General features: G+C 34.1%; 1 protein-coding gene across 6 annotated transcripts in view; it reads right to left on the bottom strand.

Moving 5' to 3' along the window:
- LOC144967267 (inositol polyphosphate 5-phosphatase K-like) overlaps positions 1–12,669 on the bottom strand; it is a 29,273-nt gene extending 16,604 nt beyond the window's left edge. The window contains exons 1-6 of one of the 6 annotated variants that reach the window (XM_078904300.1): positions 12,536–12,660; positions 8,615–8,767; positions 7,207–7,271; positions 6,214–6,258; positions 5,688–5,765; positions 3,816–3,863 (exon numbers count right to left, since the gene is read on the bottom strand). In XM_078904300.1, coding sequence (XP_078760426.1) covers positions 3,816–3,863; positions 5,688–5,765; positions 6,214–6,258; positions 7,207–7,217 — 182 coding nt within the window. In that variant the 5' untranslated portion in view covers positions 7,218–7,271; positions 8,615–8,767; positions 12,536–12,660. Of the gene's footprint in view, positions 1–3,815; positions 3,864–5,602; positions 5,641–5,687; positions 5,766–6,213; positions 6,259–7,206; positions 7,272–8,614; positions 8,768–12,535 lie in introns of those variants that run through there. The other 5 variants (XM_078904301.1, XM_078904302.1, XM_078904303.1 and 2 more) reach the window with 5 other exon arrangements.
- Between the last annotated feature and the right edge of the window lie 12,336 nt (positions 12,670–25,005).

The following is a 25,005-nucleotide window of genomic DNA, read 5'->3' as shown; positions in this document are numbered from 1 at the left end:
GCCTGACAAAATCATAACTTATCTATATCAAGTGTACCACATGTGTTATTTCTAAGAAAATATTAATAACAATTAGGACATGGTGAGGTAACGAAATATATAAATCAATTGTAAATATATATATATAAACAATGTAGCTTATGCCTGGAAGAAAAATATACCATAATCAAACAACCTCATGAAGCCACACTCAACATGAAAAATGAGATCTACGGAAAGTGTCCCCATCGGCGCAAATTCCTCTTAATTAACTTCAAACCGGAACCACTTCAAGAAACAACAACAGTCAACAAAACAACTCAGTCCTGAAGATGGCAAATTAAGCCTGAAACATCGATGTAGACTGCCCCAAACATTGTGGTAAATATTTTAAATAATAATTCGCTCCATTACTACATGTCGAGCACTTTTCGTACCATATTTGTATCAAACACGATTCAATATATATATATATATATATATGTGTGTGTGTGTGTGTGGGATGATTAAACACATGAGATGGAAAGGAAACATGACTTATTGGAACATGCCTTTTACTAAATGGAAAAATCATCACTGACTCACAACTGGAATTACTTATGTCCATACCAGCCAAGAATGGACATCAGTATGTCTTATTCTGAGTCACCGATATAGGAAAGTGTAGAAATGGGATGGTCTTTCTTTATAAAAGTTGCAGCCAGCTACAAAAGTTTTCAATTGAAATAGAAAGAAGGATCGCTTTTACTTAATTTTTGAATAAATCAAACTCATGCATACATAACCATACATAGATAAAAAATTTAAAAAGATGATAAGTTGGAAGTTTGTATATAGATTTTATCGGATCTTATATAAATCTAAGGGAAAAAAAAACAAGATGAACGTCTCTCTTATTCCAGATGCAGAAAAATCAAACAAAAAAAACAAATCAATGAGCATTCACATACAACAGATCATTTACATGACCAAAATTTTTTTTTCCCCAACAAAAAAAAAAAAAAAAAAGGAAACGTTAAAAAAACAAAACAAAACAAAACAAAACAAAACAAAAATTATTTTATTTAATGGAATAGGCATCTCGATTTTTATTTTAGTGAGAGATGGGTTTCATTCTCGGCCAGACAATTCCCACAGAGATATAGGGGGATAAAAAACCCACAAGCATGGACCTAAAGGAACCCTCCTTGATCTATAGGTGGGAAGGGTTTTGTTGCTTATAGGGTTTGTGATCCATGAGTACATTCGTAAAGATAAGCAGTTCATTTCATTGCATAAACAGTATTGATAATGGAGATAATCTTAATTAAAAAATCATGTCCATCAAGCTATATATAGGAATGTAGAGACAACCAAAAGGTGTTTGACGATCAAACCTGAGACAAGAAATTACACCACTTTGAAAAGTAAGGAAGATTTTCCCTAAAACAAAAGTCCACACAGTCCACATAGGTTTATAGAGGCATTCTGCGTTGTATATATGAACATCTATTTGTAAACCAGTGCTCATGGTGACAAAATTTGAAAAAGGGGGAACATTTTTGAAAGATTGCCTTTAAGTCCCATTTTACTGCATTGACCCCCACTTTTACAAAAATTGTGATGATAACATTGATACTCAAGCAAACTTGATGGAAAACTGCACTTGTTTGTTGCACTTCACATCAAGTCTCTCATTGTCAGTATACCGATTGGGACAAACGTAATCTTTTTACAAGGAAATACCTCCTCAGACTCCAAAATTGCGGATTTCTGCAGATCGAAGGAAAACCACCGGCTTTATACTTTGTCTTAACAAGGGTGCCAGCGGTAGAGAGTCCCATATTTATGATATTGTCAAGTTATCAAATACCAAACAGTTTTCATTACTAATATTAATATCATGACTTATCACTTATCAATAAGATAACTTTTTTTTGACAATGAAACAAGGTGTTTATTTATTCTTCTTCAAAACATAGTTCTAGTGTACACGGGAAAACTGGCAATTATAATTCTTCTTCGTTATCACATGGCTTCATAGGTTCAGACAGTCAATCTTGGCGTGCAATCAATTGAAATATCATGATAATAATAATAATAATAATAATAATAATAATAATAATAATAATAATAATAATAGTAATAATGATAATAATAATAATAATAAAAATAGTAATAATAATAATAATAATAATAATAATAATAATCATCATCATCATCATCATGATGATAATGACAATATTAATTTAAAAATCCAATAATAATAATAATCATAGTAAAAATAATAATAATAATAATAATAATAATAATAATAATAATAATAATAATAATAATAATAATAATAATAATAATAATAATAATAATAATAAAAATAATAATAATAATCATTCAAAGAAGAAGACATGAGAAAAGAGGGAAAAACAAAAATTGAGCAAGACTAGTTATTGAATTATACACGTTGGTCTCTATCTAAGATGAGAATAGCTCACAGGAGGCAACATTAAAAAAAAAAAATCCCGACTGTGAATAGAAGGTATGGTGGCAACTAAAATTAGTTTTTAGAGACTGATTTTGTTAAAGATTTCCTATACACCTCAGAAAAATTATCTCTCCATAGCGATCCAAATTCATCAGCAAAGGAAAGAACATTTGCTTTCGTTCCATTTTTTTAACATTCAATTTAATGTTGGGCATCAGGTTATTACTCTACAAAAGCAAAACAGCTATCTATCTTCATTGTATTAAATAAATAAATAAATAAATAAATAAATAAATAAATAAATAAATAAATAAACAGCTGTGGAATTATAAATATATAAATAAATATGAGCATTTATATTTTGCATTTCCACAGATTTACCATGTCCATTGCGCTTCGCAATGCTTCATTTATTTCTCCAGCAGGCTATATGGAATTATATTTCATTTCATAATGTACCAGTTGCCTTTTAGGCATCATTTTTGTACTTCCATTCTTACAATATCCATCATTGTCTATAGACAACTACTCATTCATACCAGAGTCAAGTGGAATGTTTTTAAAGTGCCTTACCCAAGAACACAATTTATGGACCAATTTTCCATGATCACTGTCACTCATCCAGTCACTGAACATGCTTAACTTTTCTTGACTTTTGTGACAAAATAAGACACAGTACCCTTAAGCCACCAAGCCACATTTTCTCCGGTAATATAATATGGTAAATGCCCACTCAAACTTTTATTCCAGACTTAATTCATGTCATTGTCATTGACTGGATTAAATAATACTGTTCATAATGAGTATTCATAGCCAGACTAATGTTTTGAGAGGCCTTTGCTTAAATGAGTACGTTTTACAGCACTTGCCGTAATTAATTCACTATCATATCAACCCCCTCCTTCTAGCCAAAGAGGCAAACGTTCCCCGACCACCTTTAAATAGATATAAATCTATGAGGAAAACAAAAATTCCTCACAGAGAAATGTGATCATTAACTCTCTCCTTACTGGTCCTTGTCAGTATTTTCCCAAAATGGCAGGCTTTCCCAGAAGAAAGATTGATTTTTTTAACTCAAACAAGACTCTCCACAAACCAACTTAATGTTCTTATTAATTAAATATCATTCTTCAAAGTTTGTGATGTACAAAATAAATCTGAATAAGAAAAATGCATATTGTGTCGTGACAAATGTGAGGATTTTACTGCAGGTGGTAAGGAAAGGGTTAAGGCCAAGTCTTCTTAGATAGAGACCCTTGTAGAATTCGAACAAAAAACCCAAAACAATTTGTCAAAATAAGTCAACACAAAGCAAATTCAAATTCAAATTCAAAACTTCATAGCAGCAACAAATTAGAATATGTGTCAGACTAACCTTAAGCTCTTTGGCCTCATAAATTTTCTATATAAGAATGAGGTTAATCTGAAAAATCACAGAACAGAAGATACAGTGCCTAATCCCAACTTATAAATGACATGGTGGTTTTTTGCAAATAAAAATCCCAAATTCTGCAGGCAAAATCCCAAATTTTGCAAGCTAAAAACAGCAAGATTTGCAAAAGATTTGCAAAAAAATTGTGATTAATTTTCCTAAAAACCCATAATTAGGTCATGAAAGAGAAAGGTATTTGTTTGTTTTTAAAGGTTTCACAGCGCTTACAACAAATGTAAGGTCATATCAGGGCCAGTAAAAAGGAAGAAAATGAGATAGTAAAAAAGAAACTACTCTTATTAATTATCTGTCACTCTCCTAACGAGCTCTCAAATGAAAAAAAAAAAATTGTGTTTTTTTTTCCATTGCAAAATCTCGAAAATTTGCAAATCAGTGATATTTTGCGATATTTTGCAGCCGCAAGCAATGCAAAAACCTGCCATGCCAGTTATAACCAAATTCAGAAATGATTTCATTTCTGTGACTTGAGTTTATAATAATGGACATTATATTCAATTCTACACAGATATTCACATCTAAAAATACTTAGAACACTTAAGATCTCAAGTTTTATTCAATTAAATTGCTTAATATTACAAAGTAAGTATAAAATAATATCAATCAATGTAATAATACAAAGAATACAAAATCTAGTTCAATGAACTAATGCATAATCCATCACGCATATATTTTGATAAATCTTATTATATGTGTAGTAGGTACATAAAAAAAGTTAAACTAAATGAAATATACCATCTTTTTGCATGGTTGAATGTTTCAAGCCATGCTAGAAGCTTTCACAATTTCTACTTCAAAAGCCAAGCTTTATATATATATATATATATATATATATATATATATATATATATATATATATATATATATATATATATATATATATATATATATATATAATACCATTTAAATTGATGCAACTTCAATCAAGCAACCAAACATTGAAATCTATTCACCACCTCCCTAATTTTAAAAGTGTAAAGTGGCAACACATATGTAATCAAATTCAATCAATAAAACTGTAAACAATTCAACATAAAGTTTTTAAAAACAATAATGAAAATCCATTAATCAATCTCATAGAGAACTTTGTCTTGACGAGCTATAAATATTTTTAAAAATAAAACCCTGAAATAACGTTATTGACATAATATATATAATCATCTCTCAGATTTAGCTCACTCTTATCTATTTACTTCCCTCTTTAAAAAATTGAACAAAAAAACGAGAGAGAGAGAGAGAGAGAGAGAGAGAGAGAGAGAGAGAGAGAGAGAGAGAGAGAGAGAGAGAGAGAGGAGAGAGAGAGAGAGAGAGAGAGAGAGAGAGAGAGAGAGAGAGAAAGAGAGAGAGAGAGAGAGGTGTGTGTATGTGTGCGTTTATGTATCTATTCAATAAAATACACCAATGACCTAGGGATAAATTCCATGATACCTGTAAAAAAAATGATTAAATTGAAATGAAAGGGACATGACAGAAAATAAACTGGATAAATTTGACAAATGAAATGAAAAAAAAATCAAAAAATCAAAATGAATCAATCAAACAAATTGCAACAACTCATTTGATAAAATCAATTGAAGTAATTAATGATTGCCTCTATTGTGAATTGGGGTTAAGGGAATACTAATTTATCAATTCAAGTGAAAGTCAGCCCTTACCCAATGAATAAAGTATGGTAAGGGATGTTAAATCACTTAGTAAAATAAAACAATTACCGGCTATGAGACATCTGGACACTCCATTTTCTTTCCTCCTTTTTAAAAAAATAAATCATCACTAGCAAACATAATATACATATACCTTCTTTTTCTTAACATTCCCATAGTAAAGAATGGGATTCGCAGGATTCTTTTTCCAAAACATTGTCGACAACCACCACTGACGAGAAAATTGTCATTACAGTGACATTAGATCCCGATCAAATGAAAATAAAATCTTAAAAAGATCATGGCCTTGGACTTTTATTAAAAATATGATCCTCTATTTCAAACTCAACACTGCAATAAAAAATTAGGGTCGTTACTTTTCAATTTATAAAAAAATCGCTTCCTTATTTCTATCTTAATGATAATTAATGAATACAAATTTTCAATCAAATTACCACAAAAAAAAGGAAAGTTAAATCAATTTCTTCAAATACAATGGAATAATAAATAAGTCAAATGCAGCTTAACTGGAACGACCCTTGTAGAATAGAAATACTTGCTCTATAATCGAAAACTAACTAATAGGGAATGATTTCAGCTTAATTTAAGTGATTGAAAACCAAGTTAGCTTAGAATACAAGGTAATCTTTTCTACAAAGACGTTTCAAGGTTATTTTTACCTTTTGATTATGTACCGATGTTGTGCATTGCGTGCCTTGGGGAACCTTCATCAAATAAAAAAAGCATTATCAAGCCCAGGTGATGTAGCTGCATCAATTTAACAACTCTATTTCTTAAACCATAACACTAATAAAGCAAATATAAATTCATCTATTTATCAAAGAGATCGTTCCAATTACGAAGGCTACAAGGGATACAAAGCGAATGTAAATATTCTGATAATGTTTTATACAAATTTAATTTTATAAATTTATAATAATAATAGTCGTAATTACTGCCCTCTATATCATAAATACAAATTACTATGAAAATCAATATTCAGAATTCTTATCATCATCTTCATCATTTCTTTATTATTACTATTACCACTACTACTACTACTATTATTATTATCATCATTATTATCATTATTATTATTACCATTATTATTATTATTATTATTACTACTACTATTATTATTATTATTGTTATTATTATTATTATTATTATTGTTATTATTATTATTATTATTATTATTATTATTATTATTATTATTATTATTATTATTATTATTATTATCATCATCATCATCATTATCATTGTTGTTAATTTTACATTTTCATCATCATTATCATTGACATCATTGTTATTGTTACCATCCTTTGTTCACCTAACTTTTATCATAATACCTGACTGTATTAATTAGGCTAAATTACTTTTCAGTAAGAAATTGAACAAACATGAACTTCAACTTAAACTTTAAATCGGTTAACATATTTGAATTTAACCTTTTACACTGATTTGCCCAATTCTCCATTAGAGTATCCTTCAAATGTCTAACTGCCTGTGTCCAGAGTTTGTTTGACAAAGCAGGGTGAAACGTTATTCTTAGCAATTGTCAAAGCCCTAAAAAAAAAATCTGGCTTTAGACAGTTTGGAATGTAAACCATCTGGAAACGGTCTCGAGCAAAGCAGTGAAGAGGTTGAATTTAGAAGATACATGCTTTACTTACAATTTTGCCATTCTTCATTTGTTTGCTGGAGTAGTAATTATTTGGGGTTTTTTTTTGTTTAAAATCTGAAAAGGGGTACGTATAGAATACAGTGCCAAACTTTTCCTTTTTCATTTTAATACCATTTAGAAAATGTTATTGCAATATCAAACGATGCGTAAATGCTTTATAAGAAATGATAAATATTTTGCATACATTTACAGTTGACCACAAATAAGGCTTAATATCAATGGCCGCATTAGTGGAATGGATATTTTGTTCTTGCTGTTAGCAGGTGCTCTATAAACATTCATAATGTTCAGAACAACTCCAGACACATGAGGATTCAGATGCACAGCTTCCATTGTAGAGGCTTTTCATAAAGGTGAATCAAAACATTTCTAACAAGATTTTCCTTCATGATAATTGCTATACCTCCGCCATCTTGATTAAAACATGTAAATGTTTTTAAAATGTAGGCTGGTAGCGTGAATGCTTTAATGGTGGGTTCATTTGCTGGCAGGGCAAGCCAGGTTTCTGTTAAAATCATCAGATCAGGCGTTTTGTCTAAAAGTAGGTAAAAAAAAATTAAAATATTGGAGGCATTTATCTGCACCGCATTTGACGATGTAGGTTAACACACTTTCTTTATCTGCAACCCCAGGTTGGTAATGTATGCTATTGCATTGTTTACCGGCATGGGAGTTGGCGGTTTAGGTTTATAACATGATGATAATAAATGTAACCTTTTACATTTATAGTCTGATTGACATATTATATTCAGAACTCATCTGTAAAAATGGCTTGCAGTTCACTGAAATTCTCACCAGTTAAGATTGCAAAAGGGAAAAGAAATGAATGGGTTAAAAAAAAAGCAATTAAATAAACAAAATTAAAAAAACAACCAAAAAACAAAAATCCCTGATAATACCAAACAACAATTGTATTGATATAAGCAGTAAAAACCAATGTACAAAGTACTATGATCTAAGAGGAAAGGATTCAAATCAGCTTTTAATTTGTCAGATGTAGTCATTGATTCTGATGTAAAAATAATAAATAAATATATTGGTAAGAAGAGCACAAAATTTTACAGAGCATTCGTATAAGCTTTTGTTGACGATCAATCGGTTGTGCTGTAATGTAAATTTTTAAAACATGTAGAAAAACAACAACATAAAAATGGCAATATATCAATTCCAAATTATATCAGCAAAAATGATGTGAAAAAAGCTGTATAAAGAAAAATACATGTTATTTTAAAGAAATTATAATTCAAACAATTTCAATTCACTGTATCTATTCACCAAACAGCCAATCAAATAAGAAAAGATCTTGCTTCAAAAATGTGATGGTACTAAAATTTATGTCATATTTTAAACGTCACTAAAGTTATGGATGACTGTAAAATATTAAATATAAAACTTACTTTAGTCGTCTGCTCCTATGCTTTTTGACAGGCTCATCAGATGGGAAGAACACTGTCTCTTCTTTGACATTGTCATAATGTTCCATGGTACAAGCAGGTCACGTCATCATCAGTGACAATGTCTCTGGCAAACAGTGATGATGCTCCAGCAGTCTAATATGAGGAAGAAAAGAAAGAAATCAGAAAGGCCAGGAATTTTGAAACAATCCATAGATAATATCAACAGTTTAAAAGAATTGTCATCAAATTTAACAAAATTACATTTGAAAAGTGAAAAAAAGTCATAAACTAAGTAATGCTTTGCTATAAGGTTTTCAGAGTAATAGTAGTAGTAGTAGTAGTAGTAGTAGTAGTAGTAGTAGTAGTAGTAGTAGTAATAAGTAGTAGTAGTAATAAGTAGTAGTAGTAGTAGTAATAATAATAATAATAATAATAATAATAATAATAATAATAATAATAATAATAATAATAATAATAATAATAATAATAATAATAATAATAATAATAATAATAGTAATAAAAGTAATCATAATTTTAAAAAAATAATGATGATGATGATAAATTAATAATAATAAATAATAATAATAATAATAATAATAATAATAATAATAATAATAATAATAATAATAATAATAATAATAATAATAATAATAATAATAATAATAATAATAATAATTTGCCACCAAAAACGACTAAGTCGGACTTGATGGAGAGGGGAGGCGGGGGAGAGTAACAGCGGTATGGTATCTGCTTCGCACCCGAAATATACCTAGTTCGAATATTCACCGCGTTATGTGGCCCAAAGCAAGTCACCTCTCGCTAGCTCAATTAGCGGTAATGAGCTGCGACTGACACCTGGGTTATTCCAGTCTTTCCTTGGAATAAGCCTTAAGACAAATCTCGGCTTGAGGATGAATAAAGAGAACCTTATTATTTATATACTTTATTGATATGTTGAGGGAGATAACTATATACATGACATATTACAAGGGCTTGGTGTTTGTGTGTGTGTGTGTGGGGGGGGGGGTGGTGGTGTATCACAAAAATCATTTAATTTACTGCCGTGCCAACCATTATCAAATCATGACCCGTGGCATTAAAATTGGAACAAATAGCGAAGTAATAAGAATAAACAGAGAGGTGTCAGTTATGCAAAACAGCAATAGTCATATTGTATACACACACCTGCAGAGTAGATAGATACACACATACATTACATGACTGTCAATATCACAGTAAATCATCAGTGGTCGAAATCACTGGTCGAATTTTTAAAAAAAGACTTTGATTAACTTTTTTAAAACGTTGTCTGGGTGAAATTAGTTTGAGGAAACTGTGTTTGAGGTAAAAATTAGTTTGTGGAGGGAATGGAATGATAACAAAGAATAATAAAGAAAAAATTCAGGACATTTGAATTAGTTTGAGGAAACCATGTGTTCAAGGACACCGTGTTCAAAGAAACCGTGCTGGAGTGTATATAATAAAATATTTTTGGCATTAGAGTCTAATTACTGATCGGAAACTAGGATCCTCCCATGGTCTCCAAAAATAGTCCTCCAGAAAATCAGAATGTTCCTATAAAGATCAGATTAAATGTCAGGTCAGTCTTTTACAATACAGTTAGTGTTAGTTGCAACCAACTCTGTCATTTAAAACATCATTAATGTTAAAAAAATAAATTCAGGTCATCATTTACCCTGTTCTAACATCAACTTCCATTTGCTTAGGTCTACGTTGGCACATTGAAAATATTGTTACTTTGACTTAGATAATTTTGAAAATTTTGGTAAAATCATTTTCATTTGGCTTTTCTATGATTTGTTTGGAATTTTCCACTAAACCAATGTGGCACCCCCCCCCCCCCCCCTTCCAAAAAAAAGAAAAAAAGAAAAAAAAAGCTATCTATCTATCTATTGAGTGTGAGCACATGTCTCAATACCTGAAAAATAACAGTTCAACAGTAAAAACCATGTCCTGTTACGATCATACATCAAGAATCAGATTGTACTTTCGACTCTGCTTAATTGCACCCTCGGGAGTTCAGGTTAGTGTGTTGGTTAAGCGGAGAAGCTGAAAAAAAAAGCATCTAAGCACCAACTTTCCAGTGCCATTTATGTAGGAACTTCCTCTCTGAGTTTTCTACAGGCTTGGGACCGTCATGTTAAGATATGGCCTCATTAGAAGTTGTAGTTTTTTGTTTCTTTTTTTTTTTTTTTTCTTTTTGTTTTTCGTGTTTCATCGACAACAAAATGTGACATTAATGTTTGTAAGAATAGAAATCGTGAAGCTTTAATTGCTTTCTTTTCTGTGCAAGCTATTTATAAACCCTTGTCTTCAATCTCGCCTATGTTGGTGGATCATCTGACAAGCATTCTTCTTGGATAAAGTGGCGTAAATTGTCTAGCATGTCAAGTTTTTCAATGTTTATTGATGACTCATCCTCATCTTCATTATCCAAGTGTTGTCTTTTCTGTGGCTGAATGGAGTCCAGTAGCTCCTGAGATATCAGATCACCGCTGTTGTGTATATTGTTGTACATTGTAACGAATTGATCGAATCATTACCTTTTGTGTATTTTTAAAGATATTTTAAAAAAATCAAGATGGAATCAAGGTGTAGCGACTAAGCAGAGAAGCTGTGCTATTAAGCGGAGTGATTATATAGAAAAATTTTCGTTTTTCTGGGATGTGTAGCATAAGCGGATTGTGCGATTAAATGGAGTGAAGTGTACTTAAGTCTCTATCTCTCTAACTCTAAGTCTAAGTAGGCACTTTGATAACTCCAGTCCAGTGGCCGCCGATAGGCTCACTGTAAGGTGAAACTCGTTTTTTGGAACTTTATTTTTGACCCTTTACCGTGTTGGTCACCATGGCGTTATTTGTGAACCTATGTGACTAATTTTGGTATCATTATAAAGGGCACAAAACAAGCTTTCTAACGGTGTATTTCATTCTCAATTCCTGATTGTATTTCTCAGAAAACTTATGTAATAAAAATTTATACATTTTTGAATTATAAGAACTTTTTAAATTATGGATACATTTTAATTATACTTCATACATCGATAGACAATTAATTGAAGAGCATCTCTGCCAAATTTAATCAAAATTGATACACTCGCTCATTATTTTATTTTTCCCGCCACCAACCCCACTTTTTAGGACAAAAACCTCATATTTTTTCCCATTTTCATTTATCATTAATTTTTTCCATACTTTCCATACATGAAAATGATTTATATGAAAATAAAGCTTATTTTCTGACCTTTAAAATGATATCTAACACTTGCCATTTATTTTTTAATTGAAACAAAATTACTGAAAACAATAAGTGGGCCATGTTGACTGCAAGACAAAATTTCCCGATCGCCGCGAGATGCTGGTTTTGAGGCACCAGTGAGATCACAGATTCTCTCTGTAAAGTTGACAAAAAATTTCAGTAGAAAAATATAAATAACTCTGGAACCGTAGGTCGTAGAGAAACAAATAAGGTATCAAATTTTATGTTTTTTCAAGTCCCATCCCCCTGACTGAGTCAAATCAAGATATTTTGAGTTTAAAAATTTTATCAAAGTGCCTAGTCTAAGTCTAAGTCTAAAAGAATCAAGAAACTAAAAAAGTAATCTAGAGCTAGCGGGTAAAAATCTGGTAAAATAGCAGCCAGTCTTAAGTTATTTTCAACTGGAGGATGGTAAGCAAAATCTTAATGTCATGCTTAATAATGGGGTGAAGAAAGAATGGATAAATGACGAGTGTTTTGTTGGTAATGGACAAGATAAACAAACACGGCCAAGAATTTTTGGTGAAAGCCGAAAGCAAAAGGCGAAGGGTCCATTCGTCAGTGATCAGAATAAGTGTGCCATTTCTATGATATGTAAGTAAATATCTCTTCGTTTTATAAATTTGTGCTTGATTCCTTTACCTTATGTCTCAATGAATGTTTTCTTCTGATATTAGAGGACTTATATTACTTTTTTGATGAAGACAGCAAAAATAATGCAAATGAAATGAAAACACAAACTGAATGACAGAGATCACAAGTTCAACAGTTCAAGACGTTCAAGTCCAGTGCCCAATCGTTCGAACAACAGAACTGTGTTTTCCGTCCACCAGTGGACTGTATACACAGCTGTGTTTTCCGTCCACCAGTGGGCTGAATACACAGCTGTGTATTCAGTTCACCGGAAGAGATTATAAGGGCTAAACTGTTTGACCGAGAGCGAGAAGGCGAGGTGTCGGCTGTTTTAGCACAGCGTAACTGTAACCGAGATGGGGTGAGTTAGGGATTCGAGCTCCTTTCTAAGCGTAATAGTTTCTTTCTTTCTTTTTTTTTTTTTTTAACTCACTCGGAAAAATTCATAATTTTCAATTTCAACACGTTGACACCATTCCTGGTGACTCAAGAAGTTTTATCGACTTTTAACATTTTAAAATGTCTTTACTTTTACTCACTTTTATGTTTATTATTTTAATTCAGGACACAGTGAAGACTTTGGATACGAGAGACTCTTTCCTGAAAAGGACCTGTAGTTTAATAATAATAATAATAATAATAATAATAATAATAATAATAATAATAATAATAATAATAATAATAATAATAATAATAATAATAATAATAATAATAATAATAATAATAATAATATATACTTTATTCGTCCAAAAAAAAAAGAATGGAAATTCGTTTACAGACGTGGCTTGCATAAAAATGTATAAACACAAAGTTGAGAATCTAAATCTATGGCAACAAGGTATACACACACACACACACACACACACACACACACACACACTATATATATATATATATATATATAATATATAATATATATATATATATATATATATATATATATATAATATATAGCAATGTACAAACATGTAAAAATATACAACCAAGAACCAATAGCAACACCTTATATATTAATTTAATAAATTGAGATAGGCCATACCTCTGGCCTTTAGTCCGAACTTGTGAGTGTATATTTAAAAGATAGTATTTAATTTAAATCACGGTTGGGTGTTAAAAATTCGAACACCATGTGGCAAAAATGAATTAAGGTGACCTGTTGTCTTTGTTTTTATAGATATAAGGCGACGGCTCCTCATGGAGATCTTAACATGATATTTGCGAAGGGGGTGATCGCCATCCTTCATAACTTTCTCCATTTTACTTAGACAAAATCTCTTGAACAGTTCTTCCACATTGGAAATTGGGTGAGTATAACTCCAGGCTTTATCAATTATCTGATCAATTTTCTTAATGTCACAAATACTGGCATTTCCACACCATACTGTAATACAAAACATAATATCGGTCTCCAAAACGGATCTATAAAAAAGGCTGCATAACGTTTTGTCTATGTCAAATTCTGAAAGTTTCCAAATAAAATACATTCTTCTGTTCAATTTAGAGATAACAGCATCGGTTTGTAAATGCCACTGAAATTTATTGTTAATTGAAATACCCAAATATTTGTAAACCGAAACTTGCTCAACAGCTTGATTTTTAATTTTGAGCGGAGTGATGGAATTTGTGTTCTTCCCATAGAATTAAACGAGGTAATTTCTGTGTCTTCTACCCCCTTGTATCTGTTTTCCAATTTCTTTCTGTATTTGTCTTGGAATGAGATTACTTAGTTTAGTCATGACCCTGGCCGGAGTCATTGGTTGGGAGGGAAACAGTTGAATGCGTAGTTGTAGTTTTCGGAGATGATATTTTTTTTCTTGTAAATCATCTCTCTTTTATTTTTTATTTTAAACATCACAGGCGTTTATCGCTTTCAGTTTAGTTCGCCAGGTAAATCTAGCCAGTCTAGTGATGATGAGTCATAGCTTTACACTGAGAGATGGAGACAATTTTTTCGCCGTTTTGATCGATTTTATCTGAATTTCAAACTAATGTAGTATTGCCGTTATTAAGTGTAGCAAAAATATTTTTATACTACCAAACAGTTTATTAACAGAGTTTTCATTGATTATTTAATCATAATTATGATGGTGTTAAAAAGCAAGAGGGATAACCCATGAAATTGATACATAAATTTAAGTGAATTAAAATTTTTAAGAGAATATTTTAACATGTTCAACACTTAAGATTTTAAAACAAAAGTAATGGAAATGATGTTGAATATCTGTAGAATGTAGACATATAAATTTTATACCAGTAGATTGAGGCGTTTTTGAGATATCAGTTCACCTGTACGTAAAAGTAAGGATTTTGAGTAAGGTAAAATTGAAATCCAATCACAGCATTGTCTTAATAGGAATTTTTTAATAAACCAGAAACATAGTCAAATGTGATTCACTAATATTTATCCCAGAATCAACGAATTATAAGAATTCCATTAAAAATTGTTATATACGGACATTCATTTAAAGACAATCAAAACCACTAAGAAAATCTTAAAGAGTTCTTATAATTTTCATAACCTTATTTTTGAGATATCCATGCCCATTACTTTTTCTATGTACTTGACTTGCACCTGTTTTAATTTGTGTGCCATATAGACTGCATATAGCACATCATTGGTGAAAGATAATGATCATATTCACCTCATTAAGTATTGTTTCTTGTTCAGAGTTTTCTCACAGAACCAAAGGTATCAATACCTGCATCGCATTTCTTTAAATTATGTATCAGTGAGATACATTTCTCGCAAATTGAAATATTTAAATATGTCAGAATTTCACGTTTATATTTATAGTCAATTGTTGATAACGTCTAGAGTCTTTTAATCCTCTCAGCACGACTCTGTACTCTTTCACAACAAATTCGACATATTTCATTAGTACTGGTGTGATGACCGTCTTCAGTGTGTCTCTCCATAACCGGAACAGAACTTAAATAAGTAAATTTAAGAAATATCTAAAATTTCCGCTTAAATTCAATGAAATCAAACTAAATAAATGTCTCTTATCATCACTATCTAGTTTTATTATTGGGTTTCTAAAATATAATGAAATATTCTCCTCTTTGTTGGTAACAAAAATAATTATTGAGATTACTTTCCACACCCTCTATTCTTAAATCCCTGAATCTACATAATAAAGTATATATCATATGAAAGATAATTTTATCTACTTTTCTCTGATCCCTCACACTTGATGGTAAAAAGTGTTGGTTTGATATTTTGAATTTTTAAATATTTCTTAAACTTATAATTTTAATATTTATCTCATAAAAAACTCTGATTATTCAAAAGAGCAAAACACAAACTTATCATTTAATGATGTAAATAAAAATAATTGCGTCTTGTAGAGGAAAAATTGGCCTTTGTATCCATATATGTTTGAAAATTATGAAAAAGATGCTGCGTCCACAACGGACTGAGAAAATTGAGTATTTTGATGAAATTTCTATTACTCTCTGCCTGAGAGAAATTCAAAGCGATGAGATTTACCTGCAGACATAATTTATTGCCAATGCACGCCGTCTTGACAGCTGTTATCACTGTGGCTGACGGTGGATTGTTTACATTACTTGACGGTAGCCAGTGAGGGAAGAATTAACTAAAGTGAAAGTTTGGGCCCTATTTAAACGGCTGTGACATATGATTTGTAAACATTTGAGTGTATTCCTCTTAGTAGGATCTTGTACTGGTGTCTGGGTGAGACTTTTAGGTGACCTCAAACTAAGTACACTGATAGTGTGCTGTTGTAATCTACATCTTTCCCCTATTTGAACTGAATCCCCTTTGTCTTACTTTTTCTTGGGTGCTTTAATTGTACATCTAGAATGTTTTTTACTATCCAATATTGTTCCTTTTTACTGACGCTGAATGACCTAAATGTGTTGCAAGCGCCGTAAAACTCTTTAAAACAAAACAAACAGAAACAACAACAAAAAACAAAAAACAACCAAAAACAAAATAAGATTCGGACTTTCGATTTTGTTTGAGCGGGAGTTAGACTGTCGGATATTGTTTTCACCTTCGGTTAATCTGAATTAGGATGTGTAATATAGATCTAGGCCGACAGTTCACTCACAAAAGGCGCTCATTAAAGTCACTTCAGTACGGAGAAAGAAGAAATAATTGCTATACATTTACTTTTTTTTTAAAGGATATACAGTCGACTCCGGATAAGACGATGTCCAGAGGAACTGAAAATGAAATCGACTTAACTGAAAATCAACTTAACCGGAGTGTAACCAAATGAGCAAATAATATGTGTGTGAATAAAACAAGCCCATCTAGAATAAGTATGGCCCTTCATGTCGCGCTTTTCGCTGATGTTGCTTGGTCGCATCAAATTGACAAGAGAAGTAGAGATCCCTGTAGTGGTCATCAGAGGCTCCTACCCGCAATATCCTCAAAGAGATCTCAGAATACATAAAAAGCGGTGTATTTGAGATCAAAAAGCGGAATCAACTTAGTGTTATTGACTATTGACATGCTTTACAACAGAAAATATAATAGACAATCCAAAAGTACGCAAATGATACAATATTTAAAAAATATGTTGAAATGTGCAGATTGTTTAAAGACTAAAAGGGGGTCAAATAATAATATAGGACACTGGTCTTGGCAGTCTCAGAGCAGAGCATTGAATGGATGGATTTAATCTTGTCAGGACCCACGCCCCCCCAAACACACACTTAATTAAACAAACGCAAGTGCCGACACACACACACACACACACACACACACACACACACACACACACACACAAGCGCGCGCTCGCTCTCGCACAAATACACAGGGCTAAAATTAAAAAGGGAAAGAAGCCAACTGTACTCAATAATACTACGGATTGGAGCCAACATATAATATTATTACCTAGGTCATTGACCTCACATATTGGAGTCAACATAATAATACTTCGGTCAATCACCTCTCTAAATTATAATATTATTATTTGAAGGGACTAATCAGACACACACAATGTGTGTTGATTGACAATAGGGGATGCTGACGCCATGGCTCACTTTTTTTTTTTGTTGTTTTTTTTTACTAGAGATTTTAAAAAAATAAATTCCTTGATTGATAAGCTGAAAAGCGGAATGTTTGCCTTGAATGGGGAATGTAGACCAACTAAGTGGAATTATTCCGCGAAAAGCCAAGGAGACTCTAGGTCAAGGTCATGCTTCTTGTAAATCGTCGAGACAGAAATGGCTGGTATGCCAATTTCCTCCTGCATCGATTAACTGGATCTTTCTTTTCAGCGATAGGTTTGCCATTGTAGTTGTAGACTTGACTTGGAGTCTTGATAAAATTGATACTAATTAAGAGGGCCATATGGCCTGGGATTAGAACAAAATTTATTTTTTTAAATCTTGAACTTGAAATTGCGACGATGTAAAATGTGAGACGGGTAAATCAAAGCTATTGGATACTACTTATGTACATTGAGCACGGAAACCAGGCAGAGCACCTAAATCACATTGGTGTGCGCCAATCGTTCGTGGATATTCTTAACCAATGAAAATTCTTACTGGCAGCTTTTTTAACCAGTGGAAATATTTGTTTATTTGTGATTTTATTGTGGTTATGAGTGATAAGAACATCGACTTAAGCGACATCGACTTATGTGGATTTTTTTTTTACTAATGTTATATAGGAAGAAGGGGGGAGGGACCAAGAAAAAAAAATCGACTTGGGTAAAAATCGACTTAAGCAAGGTCGACGTATCCAGAATGCACTGTATATATCATCAAAATATCCGCCATCCGGCAGGCCATTCCCCCCCCCCCCCCCCACCCCCCGCCACGGCGATAATAAAAATCGCCAACCTGGCAATACTGCTGCGAATATTGATTTCCTTTAGCCACAGTACTACTGCGAATAGTGATTTCCTCTATTCGCAGTAGTACTGCGAATAGTATATAGCACTCGGTTTCGTTATTCGCAGTTGTACTGCAAATACCTAGTAGATATTATTCATTTCAGCTATTTGCAGTCGAACTGCAAATGTTTTGTTCGGGTTCGTTCTGTATTTGCAGTAGGAGCCTACAACAAGCCTAGAGCTTTATTGTATAGAGGATTGGGCGCACAATATAAATAGACTACATTATCATTATTATTAATAATATTATCAGATAGGCTGATAGATTTCAAGATGTGAACAAATGATCAAGTCGGAGTGAGAGATGGGGACATTGAAATTTTAATGGCAAATATTCATTATGTTAGACTTCAACACGTTGGCACCAATCCTGGTTATGATATTTTGCCAAGGGAGTACAAAAAAAAAAAAAAAAAAAAAAAAGAAAGGAAGAAAGAAAGAAAATATTATGCCTAAAAAGTAGTGCGGGGCGGTCCTTGGCAAGCTTAAGGACCACGGTCCTACGGTCCTTGGGAAATGAAGACCGCAAGGACCGGTCCTAGGACCGGTCCTTTTCGACATTGAACATTCCTGAGAGACTGTTGGAAATTCGAACCGGTTTGACCTTTGAGAGTGTGGGATCGTTCATTCTTGAACCGTTAAAGACCGCTACACGATGAAAACCGTGGCCTACAGGAGTAAAACACACGGAGTAGTCACACTCATTTCAAATTGTAACCTAATTAGAGAAGAGGGGTGATGCCTTCTTTATTTGCTCACCGTACTTCATTGTTACTTCGATAATTTAATAAAATTTGAAATTTATCCCCATTAACGGAGATAATGGCATCGCCCAAGGCGTTGATCGAGTTGTTCGTGGCGTTGATACACACACGCAACTCCCCCCCTACCCCCCCCCCCCACACACACACACATTAGAGGGCAGCGAGCATTGAAGAGTAAGAGAGAGACGTGAAGTTATAATAAGAGGGGGTGGATGAGGTGATAAGAGGGGTCGATGGTGACTTTTCGCCAGATCTAACAAACTCAGCTACCCATTCATTGCTGAGTAGACAGGGATTCAGAAAAAAATCGACTGCACCCGGGATCGATCTCTGGCCCTTTGCGTATAAAGAGAGTGCTCTATCAACTGAGCTATCGGGGTCCCCAAATATTCTATTGGACTTTTTTAAAATTCAGACGTTATAACTGGGTTTTTTGGAAGGAAGAAACTAATGAAACTCATATTATTTGATTAGTAATAACACCAAACGAAATTTTAATATTATTGTATTATTTTAAATGACAACACTGCGATAGAAAGGAGTGGTGACAAGAGATGGACAAAAGAAAACAAAAAATCGGATTTGCTACTTGCTAGGTTCGACACACACACACACACACACACACACACACACAAACACACACATCTTTTGTAGTCACATACATTTCAAACAATAACCCATTAGAGAAGAGGGGTCATGCCTTCACCATAGATCATTGTCATTGCGATCATTATGGTGTAGTAAATTTTGAAATTTACCCCGTATAATGGAATCGTCCAAGGCGTGCGCCTCCTGTTCCCCCCATCTCACACACGAAAGGGCGGTTTGCGGAGTGGAGGTTGGTGGTCGTCTGCCTGTATGGTCGTCTGTGTCGTTTAGTGTATGGTAAAGGGGGGTGGGTGCGATTAATTAAGTGGGATGGGTGGTGATTGGTGGAAGATAGGCAACCGAAGCAACGAATCGCTGGGGAAGTAGTAGGCTATGGCGCGAGACCGTAGGACCGTGGTCCTTGCAAGGACCGCCCCGCACTAGTTGAAAGGTGATAAGAAGTGAGGACCGGCGCCGGTCTTCCCCTCTGGGACCGGTCTTCGGTTCACAGCTAAAAGACCGTCGGACCGCGGTCCAGACCGGTCTTCAGCGCGGCACTACTAAAAAGGAGCTCGAACCCCTAACTCACCCCACCCTGGTTACAATTACGCTGTGCTAAAACAGTCGGCCACCTCGCCTTCTCGCTCTCGGTCAAACAGTCTCGACCTTATAATCTCTTCCGGTGTAACCTACTGAATACACAACTGTCCATTGGTGGACGGGAAACACACATGTGTATTCAGTCCACTGGTGGACGGAAAACACAGTTTTTCGAACAACTTTATTCAAATTGAAGTGTATATTTAGTATCCCGGGATAAATGTGATCACATTATCGTAACGATAGGTAGAGACGGATCGTCGATCCATGTAGTTGAGACTCCCTGAGCCCCTGGCACCAGTGATGTTGATGCCTTCGAAACCAGAACCACCCATCTGTCCAGAGGAGTGCATCACAGGAACCACACCGCGACGTGAAGAAGGTAGACGCTTGTGGTTGTCACTCATCATGAAGGCCAGTCGTCCTCAGATCCTCAGTTCAACAGAAACGCAAAGACAAGGAAAGCAAACTTCCCCGTGTGACTATCGAGGGTGTACAATTAGACAATGTCTACTCCTTTGAATTCCTTGGTAGTCGTATCCAGTGCGATGGTGACGAGAAGGGTGATGTTGAATACAGAAAGTCAATAGCACAAGCAACATTCAAATCTCTATCCCATATGTGGTCCGATCACCGTCTGTGCCCCGGTAAGAAAATCAGGTTGTATGCCTCTAGTGTCTGCTCCATCTTCACACATGGTTGCGAGGCTTGGCGACTTACAGAGGGTGTAATGGCTTCAGCAGCCGATGCCTTTCCATCATTACGGGTGAGGGCTACAGAGTAACCGTAAAACGCACCGAATTCGACCTGGTAGCTACCGTGATGAGACGCAGGCTCCACTTTGCGGGGCATATCTTACGCATGGACGCAGACCGCCTCCTGCGTCAAACTTTTATTACCTACTTGAAGAGCTCGCAGGCACTCTACTACATGGCTGGATTCTATGCCCATTGACGAAATTGCGACTCTAGCCAGGAACAGTCGTGTTAGGTCCCGATATGTGGTTTCCCTGTGACCGTGACACTTTTATGCTGATGTAGTATAGCACCATATTATAATTGCCCTACTAATGTTCAATAAACTCATACACATCGTAACGATAATAATTGCCGTTGTTTATTCATCATACAGAACCGACGTGTACCTATTTGCAGGTCTGATAACCCACATTGGTATGAGCACATTGCTGTAATGAAATACTCTAAAACCAACGCAAAATATTGTACATTACAACAATTTTAAATCAAGCGTTCGGTTATTAGACCTTCAAATATTGTGCACGTCGATCAGAACCAAGAAATGCACGCATACTGTATATTTTAATGCAGTAATCACATATTGTATTCTCCCCTCAGCTCGCCAAGCTTCTATTCCTGCCTTGTGAGAAAACACTTTGTTTGTCTTTTAATTTAATACATCATAACAATATTAGAGAACTAGGCACAAAAGTATAATGTCACGACCAGGTTCTCGGCACGACCCCTTGCACCGAGATCCACTGTGTCACAAGAAGCCGATTGTCATTAAAGATCCAAATCCTGTGCATTTCAAAGATTAATACACTTAGCGATCTCTCTCTCTCTCTCTCTCTCTCTCTCTCTCTCTCTCTCTCTCTCTCTCTCTCTCTCTCTCTCTCTCTCTCTCTCTCTCTCCCCACCTTCCCCCAGCCAAGTTTCCATTTTACGGTCGCTTGTTTGGACAATAATATTTATCAAAACGTAGATAGAATACATTCGCTTTAAAATTTGTGTCTAAATTAGCGACAAAAAATTAAATGTGTATGTGCAAATCGTGTTTATTTTTATTTATTTATTTTAAAAATATTATAGGCTAGCCTACTCGATTAAGGAAAATACATTTTACGCCCAGTCACCTCATTGCCAATAACACCCAACAACAACGATTATTCCGATTTCTATGCCCAACAACGATCTATCTCAACAAGCACCCATTGTCATTATCTATATGATACTTTGTTGTTGGTTTTTTTGTTGTTTTTTTTTTTTTGTTGTTGTTGTTGTTGTTGTTGACAATTTTCTTATAAAATCGAATGTAGTCTTTTCATCAAACCTAAGATTTCGAGGATTTTTACATAACGAAGAAGACTTGAAGGAGGAGTAGAAGCAGGGGCGTGGCTCTATTGGTTCAAATGGTGCCTGGCACCACATCCATGTTTTAAAAATGGATAACAGCATTTTTTAAAATATATAAAACTGAGAAATGGTATATATCGCCTTTTATCAACAGTGCGAAACAGACTCCCTTTCTGTCACAACGCCTTCTATCCACGCTTTTCTCCCGATTCACACAGTCTGTTGATGACAGTCGTCAGCGACTGTGTACTATGGCTGAGCGAGTGACTGGATTTCCCCACTCAAACGATTGCAAGGAGCGGATCTTTGCTGGCACCATTTAAGGCTATTACTATAATGTACTATAATGTTGCCACATTGAATACCTGGCTCGAATTTTTACCATCTTCACATACGAGAAAAAACCCGCCTCAGGTGCCGAGAAATTTTTGCTCCAACTCTGTTGGACTGGGGAAAAATAGCTAATGTTGGTCATTTACGTCCTAGTCATAGTATGGTAACTTCGACCATCTTTATTATTATCGAAATCACGATTATATAAGAAGTTCATTTGTTCCTCTCTCTGTGTCGTGAATTATTTATATTATTATTATTATTATTATTATTATTATTATTATTATTAATTAATATTATTATTATTATTATTATTATTATTATTTTATTATTATATTATTATTATATTCATCATCATCATCATCATCATCATCATCATCATCATCATCATCATCATTATTATTACTATTATTGCTGCAAAAATTGATATGAAGGAATATGAACGAGTTAAGTCAAACATTTCTTGATAGTGATGCTATATGCTAAATGCATGATCTTCGCGTGAATATGCGTGTTTGACTTTGTGTGTGTGTGTGTGTGTGTGTGCGTGCGCGTTCATCTCACATACCACACACACACACACACACAGATAGGTAGTAGATAGATAGATAGATAGAGAGAGAGAGAGAGAGAGAGAGAGAGAGAGAGAGAGAGAGAGAGAGAGAGAGAGAGAGAGAGAGAGAGCGAGAGAGATCTTGTATGGTGTCATGTTTGATTTCCGAAGTGGAATGGGGCTGTTTCATGACGTAACTACAGTACTCTTTTAATAGGCCATGGGCTGTTTACATTCTTACGCTTTGTAAGTTTTGAAATTACCCTTTGTTCGATTGACAGTCAATGTCTGCATGTGTCCCTTTAGCCATTTCGCTCAGTGTCCAAACTCCAATCAATATATTCGTTCGTGATTTATATAAACAAACTATTGAAAAGATTTGCAGGAATAGAAACATCACCATGCAAATTTACTTTACAAGTATGTAAGTTTTTTTTCTTCTTTCTTTTATATTTACACATGTAGCATGTGTAAGTCATTTTCGTCTGGCACCACTTTATACTGTAAGCATGCCACGCCGCTGAGTAGGAGAAGTCTTATTAATCAACATCTTACTTATAGGAAATCCAACCTCGCTTAAACCATAGGGGAGACCGGGGCACGTTCGCCCACGGGGCACGTTCGTCTTTTTGTTTTTATGTTGCATCTGTGCTATTTTTAGACATTCCGACCACACTGTGCAAAACCCATCCCATTTCCGCATGTCATCACCGTTACAGAGGTTGAGAACACATCTATCTTGTTATCTTCAAAATTGTTGTTTATCCACTGGTAAGTGAATTTTTCATCTCTTTCATTAAAACATATTATTCCAATAAGGAAACTTGATTTTTATTTCGTTCTCATATTGTAATAGTAAGTACACTTTCCCCTTTCTATTTATTGTGTCAGTTAAATCATGTGAGCACGGAAGTGCGAGCTATGGGTGAAGTAATATAAAGATTCCGGTTGGGGTAAGTTCGCCACCTCATCACGGGGCACATTCGCCACATGGGCGGACGTGCCCCGTGGACGAGTATTCACTGTTGATTATCGTTTACAAGTTTAAGTACCATTTTGATATGCTATTCAACCACTTCTAATACATTTTTCGTTACTCTGTCGCCTCGCTCGGCGCATCGTTAAGTCCTTGGAAAAGGCTCTTTACACACATTCTCTCATCGTACTCAGGTGTAAAATGAGTACCTGGCCGTTAGCAACGTCGCTGTCCGAAAAAAAGTAATATTGCCTAACATGCGTCATGTCTCGTTCTACTTGTTACGTTTTGCTGTTGGTCAGGGACCCTTTGTAAAGCGCTTTGAGCACGTTTAGTGGATATTGCACTGTATAAAAGCTCAAGTTTTTTTTTTTTTTTTTTTTTTTTTTGGTGTGTTTCTTTTTATTTTTAAAAAAAGTTGTTGTATTAGACTGTGTATTAACAAGGTTGTTTTCTTACTCTCTATCACTATCTAGAGTAAAAAATGAGAAACCGACCACGCAAAACACAGAGAGGCCTTACACCACCAGAGACGATAAAAAGAGCTATCGAGCACATACAAACAACAAGTGAAAGTGTTCGAAAAACGGCTGAAATGTTTGGCATACCTCGATCAACATTGAAAGATTATATTGCCCGGGAAAAGAAAGGACAGCTTACATCATATGGCTACTCAAAACATCGTCAGGTATTTACCGA

This window comes from Berghia stephanieae, chromosome 3 (genome assembly GCF_034508935.2).
Source record: "Berghia stephanieae isolate SIO BIC M18660-M18661 chromosome 3, UCSD_Bste_1.3, whole genome shotgun sequence".
NCBI classification, from domain to species: domain Eukaryota; kingdom Metazoa; phylum Mollusca; class Gastropoda; order Nudibranchia; family Aeolidiidae; genus Berghia; species Berghia stephanieae.
The sequence above is the reverse complement of the archived record's forward strand: the minus strand, read 5'-3'. Positions and strand labels throughout refer to the sequence as shown.